Here is a 19,068-nt window from a genome sequence, read left to right as displayed (position 1 = left end):
ACATTCCTGTGAAATGAGAGTTGTGCTGAGAGACAGTAGGGAGGGGCTTTGTGTTCATTTGAACTCGTGTTCTTCCGCAAAAGTCTTGATGGGGGATGGATGAACACTTATTGTGGGGAGGAGGAGAGTGGGTAGAGTAGCTTCTCACGTGAAGCAGATTAGACTGGTTTTTGACAGGTGGCAACGAGCAGGGTATTCCAGGCACAGACAGCAGCCCGAAAAGGACACAGAGACTAGAAAATGGGTGGTTTATGGAAAGAAGATGAAATAGTTTGGCTACAGCTGAAGTATAGGATACTGCCTGGTGGAAATGGTAGGAAAAAGCTGGAAAAGTGGGTGGGGACAAAGTGTGATGGGCCTGAAGGCCACTGAGGCCAGATGATTGTAATGCTATGCTAGCTGTGATGAATAAAAATGTCTTAGTCAGTTTGGGCTACTATAACAAATTACCATAGGTTCGGCAGCTTAAAGAACAAATATTTGTTTCTCACAGTTCTAGAGGCTGGAAATTCGAGATCATAGTGACACTATGGTTGAGTTCTGGGTTGCAGATAGCTGGCTTCTTGAGAACTCTGGTCTCACTTCCTCTAAGGGCATTAATTCCATTCATGACGGCTCCAACCTCATGACCTAATTTTCTCCCAAAGGCCCCACCTCCAAATACCATCACTTTAGGGGTTAGGGCTTGAACGTGAGTTTGGGGGGGGGCACAAATATTCAGTCCGTGATAGACAGCAACTTTGAGATTCCCAGTGGTTTTGCGATGTTTTTTACTCAGAAGTTCCTTTAAGACTGTATACTCCTAGTAGGAGCAGGGGGAGTCATTTCTTCTTTTTTATGTCATCCCTACAACAGTGCCTGGCAATGATAGCTCCTCTCTGTGCTATTTAGTTTTAACTTTACCAAAGGTCAATGGTTACCACTATAAGAGTTTCTACCTCTCAGATAATTTTTACCAATCAAGGAACACAATCAAAGGTATTGGAGGCAGGCAGAGAAACACGTGCTACACAGGCATATAGGAAGAGTCCGGCTATTTTACCCTACCTCCTGAACTTGAAGACCAAGTCAGTATCAGTTGCCATCTTCCTCTTGGAGCAGAGATGGGTAAGGCCCTGTTCTCAGCCCACGCGCTGTATTTTTATTAAGGACCTCTTCTGTGCCGTGTGCTCCTTCTGGAAAAGCTTAAATCTTAAGGTGTCAAGCTTCTTTGAAGTCTTATGAAAGAGACAGTTAAGTTTCTTTTGTAACCAAATCTTGTTAAAAAAAATTATCTCTGTATGACAGGTTTACATTATATTATGTTCTGGTTAAATAAATCAAATATTAGCATTACATCGCAATATCTTTGCAAACTATGATAAAATGGGAGTGACAGTAGTTTTTAGAAGGGAGAGATTTACAAGTTTCAACTTTTAGAGATTAAGGTCTGCTGCCTTCCAAAACATAACTTAGTTTTAAAGAAGTGAGTTTCGCTAGGCTTCTTGTATGCAGCCTGGTTAAAGCTCAGAATACATCTTATGGTCTTAAAGATCCTACAGAATCCCCATGAACAGATAGTATTGTATGTATTGTAGAATTAGCCTTCTGATTTTTCATAGTTTTTTTTTCCTTTTTCTCCCCAAATACCCCCAGTTCATAGTTGTATATGAACTGTGAGTCCTACTAGTTGTGGCCTGACCAGCGGTGCCGTGTCCGCGCCCAGGATCCCAACCGGCCAAACCCTGGGCGGCCACAGCGCACCGCACAAACTTAACCACTCGCCACGGGCCGGCCCCAGAAGAGTTCTCTTGATAAATAGGAGTGTACCCATCTTTAATTCCATCCAGTACCTTGGTGGGGAATTTAGTAATCAAGACTAAGACCTCTGCAAGCCTAAATTTAAAGCTCCAAGTGAGGACAATACAGAAGGGAGTGGCTGTGTAGCTTGTGAGAGTTTATTTGGCAGAATTTTATTTTCATCATACAAGCCACAGAAAGTGAAGCCGGGTAAACTCGGGAATGTTAAGCATCTGAGAAGACAGTGGTTTTCATCTAAAAGCAATTAAGAATGGTGAGGAGACAAAGGGAGGAGGGGAGTTGCTCATTAAGGGGGAATATGAGTTACAATGAAGTTAGGAAAACATGGCTGTGGACGTGATTACTAACTGGTGCAAGACGTCCGCGTTTGACTGCCACGCGGAGGAAGGTTCAAGGCTGTGCCTAGAAAGGGGCACAAAAGAAGGGTAACGGGGGAGCGGGAAAGAAGCGGGGCGAGGGAGATTTGGGGAGCGGCAGCGCTGGCAGGGAAGGTGCTGGGAGAGCCGCGCGCCAGGCGGGCCGGGGATCTCGGGGGAAGACGGGGTTCCACGGGAGGCGGCATCCGGGCGAGAAAGGCGGGCGCGGGCCGAGGTGCCCGGCGGAGCGCCGTTTGCCTGTCTTGTAAAAGGTGCGCCGAGCCCCCGCGGGAAGAGGCGGGCGCCTCGGGGCGCGCGGCCGCGGGCTCCTCCCCCGGCGCCTCCGCTATTTGGGTCAGGACGCGGCCGCCCCGGCGCCGGACCTTGGGACCCGCAGGCTGCGGGTTGCTCTCCGTCCGCCACTTGCGTCCGCCCCGCCGCAGGTCCCCGGTCCCCGACGGAAGAGCGGCCGGCGCACCAAGGACAGGGGCGTGCGCAGGTGGGCAGGGGGCCCGGGACTGGCCGGGGGCGAGTGGAGGGCTCGGGCGGCACTTCCGGCGGCGGCCACCGCACTTCCGGGCGCGCGGGCGGGCTCCCGGACGCCGCAGCCCTGCGGGTCTTCTCCCGCCGGCGGGCGGGCGGTGCTGTGCCTTGTTCTGGCGGCGGAGCGGGCTGGCAGCAGCTTTCCCGGGCGCAGCCCTTGGAGAGCCGGCGCCTGCGAAGCTGCAGCCCCGGAAGTGCCCGGTATTTGCGCGCCGGCCGCCCGTCGTGGGGGGCGTGGGGCGCAGGCAGTGTCCGCCCGACCTGGCAGGTCCCCGCACACCCCGAGGAGTTTCTGGCGGCGCTGGCTCGCGCCACCTCTGGCTCTCTGGCTCTTAGCTTTCACCCTCCAGCAGACGTTCTTGTTCTGTTTTGTTTTCCTCAAACTCAAATTCTCTACCTATTTTGCATAAAACGAAAGCCACATTTTCAGTGCGACAAACCTTTGCAAATAGGTCAAACATCAGGGCGGCCTAAATAAAAAAGAAATTATAAAGTAGGAAAAGTAATGAAAACCTGATGAAATATGAGTATCAGAATTCACCTAGAAAGTATTAGGTTATCCTGGTCGCTGTGGGAAATCTAATCGCTAATTCAAGGTCTCAGAGCTATTCCCTTGGGAAACTTAAACCCCAGGCTTGTGTGTAACCCCTAGTGTCCCTTTACCCTTCCTTGCAAAGTTTTTCAGACATACCTGAGGTTATCAAAGTTACGTAGTTTACGTATTTCCTCTTATGAATCTGCTGACTTAAGTGATTATATGCTAGATATTGCTGAAAGCATCATACATAACTTGATCATAATTTTCGTATCTAAAAATTAATTTTAATTAAAACTAGAACTTGAAAATTAAACGTTTTCTTTAATTTTTCATGACAGTTTCTACAAAGGAATTTTAATGTAGAAATTTAGTCTACATTTTGATAATTTATTATTTCAGTAGAATTCTTGATTCTCATCTCTGTAAATAACCTTTAATATGTAGTATACATTAATTTTTAGATGCCAATAATTTATATTAAAAGAATTTATTATTTTCCATTGTTATTACTAGCACCTTACAAATTGAAACTTGTAACAGGAATAATAGCATCTGATTATCTAGTCAATAGATTTTTTTAATTACTGTGTTTTTATATTCTAGTGCAGGGGTATACTACTAATTTGATAATTAAATGTATGAAAGTTATATAAATGATATACTATAACCTTTGAAATTATACTGCAGGCGAGCAAGTGTTGTGATTTATTACTTTTCTACATTGCTATTTTTAATGAGTGCCATTTTTCAAATTATTGACTTAGAAGCACATTCATTTTATACTGATATAAAACTCAAACATAGCTTGAGCTATTTCTCTCCAGTTATGGTTATTTAAAACCAATACCTAGTCCATTGATTCCAGTTTTTTTCCAAAGTGCTTTTTATAGTTTTGAAGTCCTATCAGCTCTGAGCATTTGTGCCCGGTCAGCATTCTCCTCCATGTCCTTGTGGCTGCTTTCTCACTCTTCGTCATGTGGCAGTGCATCCAGCAGTTCTCACTTCCAGGGTAGCAGGTCTCACTTCCTAGTTGGATGATCCCTGGGTAATGATTTGACAGCTGCGTGCCTCAGTTTGCTTATCTGCAAAATAGAGATAATGATAGGACCTGCCTCAAAGAGATAATTTGGGATTGGTATAAGTCCTAAAGAAAAGGTCAAACAGAAATTAATATTCTTTCCCACCTGTTTAAACCTGGTAGCCTCTCAGGGATAAGATCTCCTTCCCAGTACATTTTTTTTTTTTTAAGATTTTATTTTTTCCTTTTTCTCCCCAAAGCCCCCTGGTACATAGTTGTATATTCTTCGTTGTGGGTCCTTCTAGTTGTGGCATGTGGGACGCTGCCTCAGCGTGGTCTGATGAGCAGTGCCATGTCCGCGCCCAGGATTCGAACCAACGAAACACTGGGCCACCTGCAGCGGAGCGCGAGAACCCAACCACTCGGCCACGGGGCCAGCCCCTCCTTCCCAGTACATTTTGACTTCCATTTATTTACTTAGGAAATGAAAAAATTTCATATTAGGCTTTGTTTTTTAATGTAAAATTCAAGGAAGGCCCAGCAGGAATTAGCCAAGAAAGCAATCAGAATAGGAAGATTTCTTTTAATAGGCCTCAAGATCAGCATATGAACATCTAGCATTAATTTTTTTATTGACCAAAAAGAGCCAAGATGATCACGCTTGATGCATGACTGTTAGAGATCATGCAAATATAAGTCATGAGCAAATAGTGGCTTTTCTTATCACCTTTTTGCAATAATCTTTCAAAATAAGTTTGTTTTGTGGTATAATTTTGTGGAAATAAAATTGAACGACTAATAATAATTACCTACAACTTCAGCTAAAGTTACAAATTGATCTGAATCTACTGCTGGCCTGTCTCCTGGATGGGATGGCAGTGGACAGATGGTTAGACTTACAGTTCACAGTTACACCAATTAGGTAAAAAAGACTAATTGCTTAAAAAAAAATTAATTCCAGGCAAACTGTACCCTGTCAGGCAGGCCAGATTAAGCACACAGGCTTTCTACTGGAACCTTTGGCTTCAGGAAAAGGGGTTCTTAATTCTCGTGGATATAATATTCACCAACACCTGAGGTAATTTCTGGAAATTATTTTAAAATCATTAGTCCTTCTCTTTTACACTTAGACCTCTAATGAAATAGGGCGTCCAAGTAGAATACTTCCTGTGTTCAATGCACGTAGTCTAGTTTGTTACTCAGGAATCTACAGAGAGGTATTCCTTTAAGCAGACTTCTTAGAAGTAGATTCTTCGTATTCTTCTGTTCCATAGGACATCATTCGAAACATCACATTTAGTTGGCTATTTAGAGTAGAAGAAACAATAATGCTTTGCTTGAGTATGTGGGATCATAGGATATAAGCCATAGGAAGGCAAATTTCAGGTATTCAACTGAATTCGGAATTTGCATCTTTCCAATACTCTCCCACATTCTCACTCAGCTGTTTATTTTGTGTCCTATTTCATTCAGAACAATGAAGCAATCAAAGAGAACTTTCATAAGCTTCCACCATCCCATCTACCCACCTTCCTGAATCTGCTCACATAATCTGCCTTTTCTTTCATTACTCTGAATGAACTGTTTGTGTTTCCATCAAAGGTCAACTTCTGTCCTTGTGCACTAGAAACCATCCATCCGCTTTGCCTTCTCAAGTTTTTGCTGCAGCATTTCTCTAATCTTTTACTTCATTAATTTATCTTCCTATTTTAAAAAATTGGATCTTTCCATTGGCCAAGAGAAATACTGTTATTTCTCCATCTTTGGATGCCATTTTCCCATGTAGTCATGGCATCATTTCTTTTGTCCTTATTTGTTTTCTATTTGCCACTTTGTTCTTTTTTCCCCCTTTCCTGACTTCTTTTGGACTAATTGAATATCTTTAGTATTCCATTTTTATCTCCACTATTGGCTTATTATTTATACCTCTGTGGAGTTTTTTGTTGTTCTTGTTTGTTTTTTCAATGTTTTCCCTGGGGTTTACAACAGTGCATCTTTAACATTAACTCCGTGTTATAATCTAAGACCCTTCCAACAGTATATTCAATTTGTCCCTTCCAACCTGGGAACTGGCCTTCTTCATCCTTTGTGTAGATCCAGGTTTCTGTTATCTTTTTCCTTCTGCCTGAAAAACCTTTGTTAGCATTTCTTGTAGTGCATGTCTGCTGGCAATGAATTCTCTCAACTTTTCTTTGTCTGAAAAAGTTTTTATTTTACCCTCTTTTTGAAAAATATTTTACTGGGTATAGAAATGTAAGTTGACAGTTTCTTTCTGCACTTTAAAGATGTGTCTCCATTGTTTTCTTGCTTGAATGGTTTCTGAGGTGATGTCTCTGAAACAATAGCTGCTGTAATCTTATCTTCTCTGTACGCAATATATCTTTTTTCCCCACTGGCTCCTTTTTTTTTTTTTTTTTGAGGAAGATTAGCCCTGAGCCAGCATCTGCTGCCAATCCTCCTGTTTTTGCTGAGGAAGACTGGCCCTGAGCTAGCATCCATGCACACCTTCCTCTGCTTTATATGTGGGACGCCTACCACAGCATGGCTTGCCAAGCGGTGCCATGCTGGCACCCGGGATCCAAACCGGCAAACTCTGGGCTGGTGTAGCTGAACGTGCAAACTTAACTGCTGTGCCACTCAGCCGGCCCAACCACTGGCTACTTTTAAGATTTCTTTTTAGTGTTTTTCAGCATTTTAATAATGTTGTGGCTTGGTTTGGTTTTCTTTACCTACTCTGCTTGAATTATGTTGATCTTCTTGGATCTCTGGGTTTATAGGTTTTGTCCAATTTGGAAAATTTTTGGCCATTTTTCCTTCCCAGTATTTTTTGTCCTCCACCCCGCCTTTCTTCTCTGTAACCTTGTGTATGTTTTAGAGTGCTTTCTATTGCCTCATAGGCCCTGCTTGGTTTTTTGTTTTATTTTAATTTTAGTCTTTTTTTTTTTTTTAAATCTGTGTGCTTTGTTTTGGATGGTATCTTAGTCCATTTGGGCTGCCATAACAATACCATAGACTGGTGTCTTATAAACAATGAAAATTTATGTTTTGCTGTTCTGGAGGCTATGAAATCCAAGACCAAGGAGCCAGCAGATTCAGTGTCTTGTGAGGACTCGCTTCTTGGTTCAGCACCTTCTTGCTATAACCTTACATGGTGGAAGGGATGAGGGAGCTCTCTGGGGTTTCTTTTCTAAGGGCCCTAGTCCCATTTATAAGGGCTCTGTCTCCTGAAAGCCTTGCCTCCAAATACCATCACCTTAGGAATTAGGATTTCAAGATATGAATTTTGGGGGAACACAAATACTTAGTCTATAGCAGATGGTTTCTATTGCTATGTCTTCAGGTTTGCTGACTGTTTTTTCCCAGTGTTTTTTCTGCTGTTAGTCTCATTCAGTAAAATTTTATTTCAGATATTTTATTTTTTATCCCTGGAAGTTCTGTTTAATTATACTTAATACCTTCTATTGACCTCCTAATCGTGTTTGTGGTTTCCTTTAACATATTTTTAATATTTATGTTAAATAGTCAACATATTTGTAATAGTTGTTTTAACATCCTTGTCTGCTAATTACATCATCTCAGTCATTTTCTTGCTTCTTTACATGTCTAATAATTTTTGATTGCATGATCAACATTGTGATTTTATGTTGTTGAGTTCTGAATTTTTTCCGTTCCTTTAAAGAGTGTTGGACTTTCTCTTGAAGGCAGTTAAATTACTTGTAAATTGCTTTGATCCTTTGGAGTCTCATTTTTAATCTATTTTAGGGCAAGTCTAAATAGCCTTAACTCTAGGGTTAATTTAGCCCCATTTCCAAGGCATGACCCTTCTGAGGTCTCTCCTGAAAGCCTCACATATTTCATAAACACTCTCCTCTCTGGCTGGTGGGAACTTGAACACTTCCCAGTTCTGTGGAATCTTTAGGAATAGTTCAGCTTATAGCTTCCTGGTAATTGGTCTTTCCCTGGAAATTATTCTTTGCCTGGTCTGATGGGGCTTCACTCCATGCGTGTGCGGACTGGTATTCAATTAAACATTCAAGGAGACCCCTGTGCTATTTCTGGAGTTCTTTCTCTTTCCCTCATCTTCAGTACCATGCTGTACAAATTCCTAGGGGCTTCAGTTTCTCTGAAGTTTGATCTCTGTTCAACTCAGTGAGACTACCAGGCTCTGTTTGTTTTTTCCCTCCCTGTGCCATAGTCCAGAAATTGCCTGCAGTTGGAAACCTAGGGAGATCTTGAGACTTACCTGATTTGTTTCTTTTTCCTCAGAGATCATAGGGGGCATTAGTATAATAATCTGTTCCTTGAGAAAGTGTCAGGAAAAACAAACCAAAAAATTTGCAAATTTAATTTTCTGTAATGGACGGTTTACCATTATTTGTAACATTTTCCCCAAGTTGCTAACAAAATTTAATAGACCTGTTTACAAAATAGGAGAAATTGATGGGAAAACAGTTTTGGGAACTTCAAAGTCTATAAAACATCCTTACTATATTTTACTCTGGTTGCAAAAGTTTATCATAATACTAATATGCTTAGTGCCATTTTAAAGTTTCAGAAGGAAAGGGGGCTTTATATTATTGTTTTCCTTTAATGATCTTCTGATTTTAAAAACAGAGATAAGCAATAAAACTGGTGAAGGTGGGATATACTTAGAAAGATTATGGTGCATTTAGTCAAGGTAGGTGAGCTTATGTGGAATTAGGTGGGCCAAAGCTTGGACTTTGAATGCAAAATATTTAAAGTTCAGAAGAAGAAAGGAGTCAAAGAAGTAAATTTTTGTTACTTAAAAAAAAGAGGGGGAGAAGTTTGAAAGAAAATAAAAACATTAAGACCTTAGGCAGAAATAGAAACGTAAGGAACAGAGCAATTCTGAGTAAGAAGAAGAAAGGAGATGAAGCTTGCACAGATGTTGGCATTTCTGCTTTCTGTGTTGAATAAAGCAGAGATGGGGTGGGTTACAAACTTGCCAAAGATCTCTAATATGTTTATATCCCAAAGCCCTCGGCTTTCAAAATGTTGTCACTTTAAATTTAAATACAAAAGTGAACTAGTTGCTAAGGTGGAGCTTCTTCTTGGCCTTCCTTAAAGATTAGATAAGATCCGGAAATCAGCACACTAATTAATTTTATACAAATAAAAGGTTCAGACGTAGTTAAGCACAATTTGAATTCTGAAGCAGTTTTCTCAGAAAATTATAAGATGCTTTTACCTCTATTTATCACACCCTTTAAAAATAGATGGTAAAGGGTAAATTTCAGATCAGTCATGTAGAATACAAATTCTGAATTAAAGATGATATTTTACACTGGATTTTAGTTATATCCTTAAAGTAAATATTTCCATTGGGCCACATACATTGTAAAGGTAATTACTCATAATATATTTTAGTTTATGATTTATGAAGTTCTGTGTGTGTTGATGTAGACTTGACTTTTGTCAATTGAAAAAGCTCTAATATTTTTATCTTGGGCAAAAATAATATCAACCTTCATTTACATTTATGCGTTTAATTTTAGAAACAAAAACCAAGAAATGCTGCATTCCACAAACAAAGGACTGATACTTGGCATCGTGGTGGGAACTACTGGAATCAGCTTGCTTCTTTTGTGGTACCATAAGGTTCGTAGACCAAGGACAACAATGAATTTGCCTAAATTCCTTTCTCTGGGTAATACATTTGATTCAGTGACATTGCAAGATGAAATGCATGACGGCCAAGGACCGACAGCAATCTTTCAACGAAGGCAACTTCAGATACTGGAGAAGTTAAATGAATTATTGATAAATATGGAAGAACTCAAAGAGGAAATCAGAGTTCTTAAAGAAGCCGTTCCAAAGCTGGAGGAATATATACAAGGTGAACTTGGAGGGAAGATAACTGCTCATAAGATAAGTCCTCAGCACAGAGCTAGGAAAAGAAGGCTTGCCCCAGTTCAAAGTTCAACAACGAGTAATAATAGTTCAGAGGAAGCAGAAAGTGAAGGAGGGTAAGTTTCTTTGAGATGTTTCCCATGTTGAATTGATTATTTATTGCATTATTGCTCTTATTTAGGTACTTTTATTAGGCATTCTCGGTCATATATTCTGCAACTAACAAGACATAAAACAGAGTCATTATTTTGGCTTACATTACAATTAAAACCATATTCCATAGAGGTCAATATTTAAGGTAGTTTAGACTGCCTTGACGAAAAGAATATAGTGACTTACGAGTGCTAGGTGGCATCAAGTGGGTATTGGATAAGACAGTAATTGTTTGCCAAAATGTGTAACCTGTTTTTCTTTGTGGTCACTATGTGACACCTTGTGTAAGAACTGTCGGATAAGTCCTGTCGAATAGAACTTTCCCTGATGATGGAAATTGTCTAAATCTCTGCTGCCCGCTGTGGTAGCCACTAGCCACGTGTGGCTGTTAAACACTTGAAATGTAGCTAGGGCAACTGAGAAACTGAATTTTTAATTTTTTTTGGCCGTATTAATTTAAATTTAAATAGCCACGTGGGACTAACGGCTACTGAAATTGGACAATGCAGACCTGAAAAGATTTGAGAAAGTATAAGTGATTCAGTTTCATTCTTGCGTGGGGTAATCCACTGAATTCTAAAGGCAAGAAGATAAATAATATTTTTTTAGAGAAAACCAAATGATTTATCAATAAAGAAATTGTGCCTGACTAGTGTTTTTGAGGGGTAAATAAGCAAGTAAATAAAGAAGTGCTAGTGAATATGACGTAGCCGGAAATTCTTCAGGGCAGGGACCCTATGTTTTCATCATTGTACTCCTAACGCCTTGTTGTGCCTAGCACAGGGTAGATGCCAACAAATATTTCTTCAATGATGAGTGATCTGCTAAATTACCATGGAATTGGGAGAAGGGATCTGGAGAGAGGAAACAAAGGATAGGGATGAAAGGGTGATTTCCTAGATAAAGAAATGGAAATGGTTGATCAGTTCTTTAAGTAATTCGAGTCCTAGAATTGATCTCAATGCCTTTATATGTGAACTGGAGAAATAACCATATGAAAAGTTTTTCAGATAAGGAAGAGCCGCAAATGACAGACCTAGATAACAGGAAGGTCTTAAAAATTTGTATTCCTGAACAAAAAAAAAAAGTTGCAGGCTGGTTTTAAAATAGGCAATGGAATGTTTAAGAGGAATCTAAAATAGTTCTAAATAATTCAGAGCTATAACTCAGAAAAGAGACTTGTTATTTAGTAAAGACAAAAATCCTAGCATAACATTGATCATCACTGAGAGTAATTGAAGACAAATCAATGGTTATCTTGCCTTTATGTAAATCCATGGCATTTTCTCATCAGGAGTCCTGTGTGCAATTTTGGCAATCACATCTTAGAAAGGACGTAATGGAATTTAGGACTAGCCAAGAAGATCCACTAGGTTGAGAGGGGGGCTAGCAGCCCTGGTAAAGGAGTGTAGGCCAAAAGGATGAGTGACTCTTAATCTAAAAAGACCTTGATTAAATTGAGCACAGGCTTGTACAGGAAATTCTAAAATTCTGGAAAGAGAGGCAAACTTTGATAAGTTTAGGACAAATAAAAGGAAGATACTTATGGGACTTAGTTAATTTCAAGTAATGTATAGGCACAAATTGTTTATGTGGCTTCAGGAAGGATTTGTGAAATTTATGAGTAACAGTGACAGATGGCTAATAAGAAAAACTAGACATAGGAAAACTTTAAGATTGATGTCAGGTAAGACATCCCCTCCTCTTGCTGCTCCCGGGCATCTTTGTTAGCAATGGAATACTAGAATAGATGTAATCGAGCCCTAATGCCTTAAACTAGATTACAGTGAATCCCATTTAATAGAATAGATGGAAACTTTTTCCTAGTTAACTGTATTTTTAAAAAACAAACAGGGGCCGGCCCGGTGGTGCAGCAGTTAAGTGTGCACGTTCTGCTCTAGTGGTCCAGGGTTGTCCGGTTTGGATCCCGGGTGCGGACATGGCACCGCGTGGCAAGCCATGCTGTGGTAGGCGTCCCACATATAAAGTAGAGGAAGATGGGCATGGATGTTAGCTCAGGGCCAGTCTTCCTCAGCAAAAAGAGGAGGATTGGCAGCAGTTAGCTCAGGGCTAATCTTCCTCAAAAAAAATTTTTTTTAAAAATAAAAGCAAACAAACAGAAGCTTAATTTGTGGGTTTTTTGAGAGAAAAGATACAGGAAGATTTAAAAGATCTTTCTAAATGGATACCTTGAAACAAACTTCTTAAATAAAAAAATAATTTTTTAAGAACAAGATCTTTGTAAAGTATATTTGTGTAAATTTTAGATTGCCTGTCCTTTTATAACCTCCCATGGGGCAGAATGACTGGTCCTGATAGGATATAGTCATAGCCCATTACCACATTTGAGATGGATGTATCCTTGATACGTAGTGTCCTTGATAGCAAAATGAAAAGATCAAAGGACAATTAAATGTTCCACATGTAAAATTTATCTTTTGCAATAGGTATCTAGAGATTTTGACTTCTTTTATTAAAACACTTGTCAGTCACAATTTGCAGATACTATTAGTTTAATACAAGAAAAGAAAAAAAATCTAATTATATCCTGAGTTCTCAAAAACTTGAGTAGATTCATCAGTAGAACGCATTTTCTTTTCTTTTCTTTTTTCTGAGGAAGATTAGCCCTCAGCTAACATCTGCTGCCAGTCCTCCTCTTTTTTTTTCTTTTTTTTTTTTTTTTTTGCTGAGGAATACTGGCCCTGAGCTAACATCCATGCCCATCTTCCTCTACTTTATATGTGGGACGCCTGCCCTAGCGTGGCTTGATGAGCAGTGCGTAGGTCCGTACCCGGGATCCAAACTGGCGAATCCTGGGCTGCTGAAGCAGAATGTGTGAACCCAACTGCTGCGCCACTGGGCTGGCCCCTAGAATGTGTTTTCTGTAAGCATTGTTAGAATCTTTTGCATTCCTCTCTTAGTACTCGGTATCATCACAGATTTATGAATTTGTGCCTTTTTGGGACTCAGCTAATTTCATTTAATTATTTGTGGAGGTGATGATGATTGAAGCTCAAATTCTCATGTTGTGACCGTCAGAGAGCCTGTCAAGGTTCTTCCTTTTCCTTCTTAGCACTAGTGTGAATGTCTTGGAAAGCATCTTTGCTTCTTGGGAATGTTATATTTTGACTGCTTTTGGTTTTGCCCCTGCTCCAAGACTTGGAATCAGCTGTGACCTTGGCCGCATTGGTTCCTTTCAGTGAGAAATGGTACTTAACACCAAAATCTGGGTGTACAGGGAGATACTGTTTTTCAGCAGGATGATACCAGAGGCTGTTTTGGCCCCCTGTGGGACAGGGTAAAAGATAAGTAGTTTTAAGTATTTTTAAGGTTATTAGTTCACATTGATGTTTTTAGTTTAAATTTAAGTCCTTCCTTATTTCTGAAAACTTTCTGATTCATTTTCTTTTTCAAGCTGCCCACTTCTCTTTTCTCTGTCATCCTTTACCTGTATTGCTCTATCAAACTGTGGGTTTAAAAAGTGTTGTTTAAATCACAATGTTATATAAAGCTTTGGAATCCTCCCTTTCGAAGGTTAAATCTTATTCCAGTTTAAAGTATACCCCATAATAAATTCATTGTTTTTCCATTTTGTGTGGGCTTTGAGAAGAATACATGTGTTTTAAAATTAGACAATTCTGTTCGGTAAAGCAGGGTTGCATAGTGACCCTGTGGGCCGTCTTTCTTTTTTCTTGACTTAGGTTTTTTCATTTGTGTTAAGTTCATATGATACCTTCAGATAGTATCAACAGACACAATACTGATTGTTTGAAAAGAAAAAGAAACCCCACAAATCTACCCCCAAGAGAACACCAGCATAATGCCAACCATAATGCCTAGTACCTTGTATGATATTACTTTATGCGTAATAGAGGAGGGTGATGGAGGCGAGACCACAGACCGAGACAGGCTTTTGAAGTTTTATTTAAAGCTCCATAAACTTTCATTTTCATGAGCCAAAATATAAAATTTGCTTTTTGTGCATTTACATTTTTATTCTTACCATTATTTACTTCTGCCAAGTCGGTTTTAGTATTGAACGTCAATTTTCAAGGCCTTGAGAGAGACAAATACAGATATTCATTTTATGGTGATTCTGTGTTCTTTCATGTTGTATTAGTACAAATTTGCCCAAAAAGTGTTTTTTCTCAGATCTTTTTGTAAGAAAATTTTATACATATAATTGAAATATTCTTTGTATTCCTTTCTCTCAGAGGTAACCATTGTCTTGAAGTTGGTGTGCATTCTTCCTTTGAAAGTTTTAATGTTTCTCCTACCTGTGGATGTTTACATAAACAGTGAATAAATGGTCTTCGGTTCTTAAAATCTACATAAATGGCATTATATGGTACATAACATTTTGTAACTTGCTTTTGTATGAAATGTTTTTTGAGATTTTTCCCTATCGATATAAGCAAACTTATTTCATTCTTTGCAGTTGCTATGTTGCATTCCATTCTGTGAATATGCCTTAATTTATTGCCCTATTGATGGATGTTTAGGTCAGCATTTTTTTGCTCTTAGAAGTAATGCTTTATTGATCACCTTTCTTCATAATTCCTTAGACACATGTGGAATATTTGGAAAGTGTATACTTAGAAGTGAAATTGCTGGGTTGACTATATTGTTATATATTACTCAATTATTCTTTAGAGTGTTCCAGTTCACAATCCTGTAAGTAGTGTATGAGAATTCTTGTTTTCCCCATACAAATTATTATCTTGTTAGAGTTTTTAATTTTAGCCAATCTGATGGAGATGAAATGGTAACTAATTATTATTTCAGTTTACATTTCCCTGAACACTAATAAGATTGGGCATCTTTTCATAGTTTATTTGCCATTTAGGTCTTATTGTCTATGAATTCCTTTAAAAAACAAAAACTAAAGGAAGGATAACACTAACAGTTGAAATCTCCTTTATTCATTCAATGAGAGTGTCTTCTCTTTGCTAGGCACTGTACAGGCTCTCCAGATATATAGCAGGGAACAAAGTCTCACAAGTCAAAACAGATTTTATTTTTAAATGTAACAGAATGTTAAAGAGAGATGCTCTCAGTCTCAGTTTTAACTAGAGCCCCAAAGGCCAAGAACAAAGCATTAAGTGCCAAGTACCCTCAAATCCTAGAGCCAAGTGCTAGACCCTCCTGGGCAGGACTTGCTAAGAGATGAAAGCCACTGCTAGCATGCGCAGTCACCCATTTACAGCCTATGGAAGGAAGCGGCCGAAGGGCTGAGAGAAGCATTTCTTCGGGGAAAGTTTTCATGTGCTGGGCATCCTACAAGTATGTGTGTGATGCTGAATGCTGTAGGAATGGATGACGTTGCTCAGGCAGAATGTGTAGCATGGGAAGACAGAAGAGGATGGAATACAGAACCTTTTGGAACCAGTACTGAGGGAATGGGCAGAAGTGGATGAACCCGCAAAACAAAGACTGAAGACTGGTCAAAGAAGTGGGAAAAGAACCAGAAGAGAAAGCTGTCATAGAAACTGAGAGAGGACAAGGTGTCAAGAACAGTGGAGAAGGCCGCGGGTTTTGAATCATTCTGACGCAAGTAGGATTCCTGGCTCAGCTTCTAACTGGCTATGTAACTCCACTTCTCCACTTTAAGATGAATACATTTAGGAGGGATAAGGCCAACATGTGTATGAAATACCTGCTGAATTCAGACTTTACCTCCCAAGGTGGGTACTGAAGTATAAAACTCACTCAATTCCATCCAAGTGCCCTTTTCAGCCTACCCTGACTAAGGAGGAGTACGTGGGTTCAGACATACTGTGTCACTGCTTACAAGGTGGACATTTTTTCACATTTTAACATCTCCTAAATCATGATGTGTCTTACCACCAATTAATAGGATCATATCACTGCATCATTGTTTAACTGGCAATGTTTTTTCCCCTTTCTTATAACTGATGGTGTTTTTGATTCTTTGAAATACGGGGTTGAAATAGGTACCTTTGTGGGTGCGAGGGCCAGAAGTTGAAAGAGTTCCTACCTTATAACCCTGGTTTTCTCAGGAACGAAGGACTGTAGGTCACCTTGTAGAGTGGAGGTGGATGTACACTGAGACGTTTGAGGGACTTCTCTTTTCCCTGTACCACCACCCTTCCCATCCTCTGTCAATTTCCAAGTCTTAGGGCTTTGACTTCCTTAAGAGTCTGCACTAATATGTTTACGGGGTATCTCCAGTGCTTAGCACAGTGCCTGGCACATTATAAAAGATCATTAAATATTTACGTTAATTAATGAATGAACATATGAACAAAGAAAGTTTGGAACAGCAGTTGTGGGGAGTGGAAGAGGGGGTCAACTAGAAACAAGATAAGGATTACCCTGCAGACTGTTGCCTCAGTTGAGTTTCAAGACTGTCTACCAGTATGCACCATTGCATGATTTTTTCACTAATTCTTAGCATTCATATAAGAGAATAGAGAAGTCAGAGGACTGAATTAATGCAAATTAGGAGATTTGCAGGGTGAGTTTGAGAGAGAGGCCAAAAGCTGAGGACGTTGAGAATGCAGATAAGGAACAAGTCATCTAATGTTGCTGGCACACATCTGTACTTACTCGGTGACCTAAAATATATGCTTTTCTGTTTCTATTGTTTTTAAAACTACTTCCAGTTTGTTATTGGATCCGTTCAAACCCTTGACTGTGTACTGTTTCTTAATCTTTACTAGACTGCATCTGGTAACTACTGTCTAGTGAACTATATTACCCATACTAGTGTACAATTTCTTTTCCTTTCAAATGTCTAGGCAGATCTGGATCTTCCACCCCATACCCTAGGTGTGCACACCCAAACACTTTTTTTAGAAGTGAATTAATTTTACTAACTTCTTTCTTTCAAAATGAGCTAATAGTGAATAAGGAAGTTGTAGAAATAGCCTGTGAAATTATTTGATGATCCCCAAGCAATATTTTTTCCACCTTTCAAGTCACATACAGATAGCTATGCTGTCTGAGTAACAAACTACAAACAGCAAACCTCTGTGGATAGAGTTTAATATTGCAATGAAAGAAAACGTAACAGAGTTGACCTGGTGCTAATTTAGCAACGAACATTGTTATTTTGCATAATTAAGTATATTTGTAAGCCGCTTGTACAAATACTATAATTAATGTAATAGATTGAATAATTTCCATTCACTACACTCAGACTGGTTACAGATGTAACTGTATGTTACTCTGTAACTGAATTTGGAGTAGCTCGTTATCTCTGTTCTGGATAATGTGGGAAAACTTTGAATTTGCCCGTTCAAGTTAACTCAGTCAATTCTAGTTTAGAGCTAGTTTTTTTTGTGTTAAAGATTCAGTCACATTCAGGGTTCTCCCTTCTGCTCCCCTCCTACTTCTCCCCAGGTGTAATCTAGGTTCCTGAAGGGACTTATCATCTAGGCATCAAGAGAAGGGACGTTCAGTCCCGAATCATTCCCTGTCCTTACTGGCCTCCAGCTCAGCTAGGAAGCTGCCGTGAGGTACCTCAGAAGCCCCTTTTAACCTTCACTCTGGGAGTTGTTCATTACCCAGGTGTTCTAGAACAGCTGCTCAAAGTTTGGTCTGTGGACCAGCAGCATCAACCTTCCATCCAGTCTGGGAGCTTGATGGAAATGCACATTCTGAAGACCTAGTGAATCAGATTCTCTGGGAGCAGTGCGCAGGAATTTGCATTTTAACATGCTTTCCTGGTGACTCTGTTGTACCCTAAAGTTTGAGAAGCTTTGTTCTAGAAGATTTTCTAAACTTCAGCTGAGATATCATGGTGAAATTGTAGTTTTAATTAGTGGTAATTATGGTTACAGGCAAACAAGATGTTCGTATTGAGGTATATAACGATGGAGTATTGGTCTTGGTGGGAACAGAGTGGCTAAGGTTAAAAAAAAAAAAAAGCAGTTGTAGTGGCCATACGACATGATGAATGCAGAAAGTGCCTGGAATCATGGAATTAGTAGAATAAAGAGAGTTGGGAATGGATTGAAAGAGAAGCATGTTTTAGATGCCTGCCATTATGAGATTTTATTAACCTCTTTTGGGCTTGTTCTAATTATGGTTTTCTTAAAAATAAGCAATAAGGGAGAAATTTTAGGACTAGAGGTTTAGATAAATACTCTATCCAGAAGAATGTTAAACAGCTTTTGACACTGGAGTAAACTCCCCTTGAAACTACACCAGAAGTAATTGTCACACGAGGCAGAATTTTTTTTTAAAGATTGGCAGCTGAGCTAACATCTGTTGCCAATCTTCTCTTTTTTTCCTTCTTCTTCTCCCCAAAGCCCCCCAGTACATAGTTGTATATTCTAGCTGTAGGTCCTCTGGTTGCGCTGTGTGGGACGCCGCCTCAGCATGGCCTGATGAGCGGTGCCACGGCTGAGCCCAGGATCCGAACCGGCGCAACCCCGGGCTGCCAAAGCCAGCGCATGAACCTAATCACTCGGCCATGGGTCTGGCCCTAGAAAATTTTATTTGCGGCATCCAACAAAGAAAATGGAGACCATAAAGAATAGTTTCACAAAGCCATGGTCTCCTGAGCACAGGGTGTGGGTGCCTTTTATTTGGGGTAGAGAATTAATATGCAATAAGGAAGTTTTGTCATTCTCTGTAGAGGCAGACATAGGCTGGCACATGTGCAGTTTAGCTACATGCCTCTACTTATATCGCATGTTCCAAAAATGGCTACTTTGCCCCTTCTAGAGGAGGAGAATTTAGGATGTTAGTGAGAGCAAGTTACTGTAGTACAATTTTTTGTCCGTCTGCTTGGGTGTTGTTCTGCATTTGTGGTCTGGACT

General features: G+C 39.9%; 1 protein-coding gene across 3 annotated transcripts in view; it reads left to right on the top strand.

Annotated features, from left to right (window-relative positions):
- The first annotated feature begins 2,099 nt into the window (after positions 1–2,099).
- Positions 2,100–19,068, top strand: part of RMDN2 (regulator of microtubule dynamics 2) — a 79,556-nt gene continuing 62,587 nt past the window's right edge. Inside the window, exons 1-2 of one of the 3 annotated variants that reach the window (XM_070512243.1) lie at positions 2,100–2,225; positions 9,772–10,242. In XM_070512243.1, coding sequence (XP_070368344.1) covers positions 2,125–2,225; positions 9,772–10,242 — 572 coding nt within the window. In that variant the 5' untranslated portion in view covers positions 2,100–2,124. Of the gene's footprint in view, positions 2,656–2,740; positions 2,901–9,771; positions 10,243–19,068 lie in introns of those variants that run through there. The other 2 variants (XM_014832940.3, XM_070512244.1) reach the window with 2 other exon arrangements.

The sequence above is a fragment of the Equus asinus genome, chromosome 6, assembly GCF_041296235.1.
Source record: "Equus asinus isolate D_3611 breed Donkey chromosome 6, EquAss-T2T_v2, whole genome shotgun sequence".
NCBI lineage: Eukaryota > Metazoa > Chordata > Mammalia > Perissodactyla > Equidae > Equus > Equus asinus.
The sequence above is the reverse complement of the archived record's forward strand: the minus strand, read 5'-3'. Positions and strand labels throughout refer to the sequence as shown.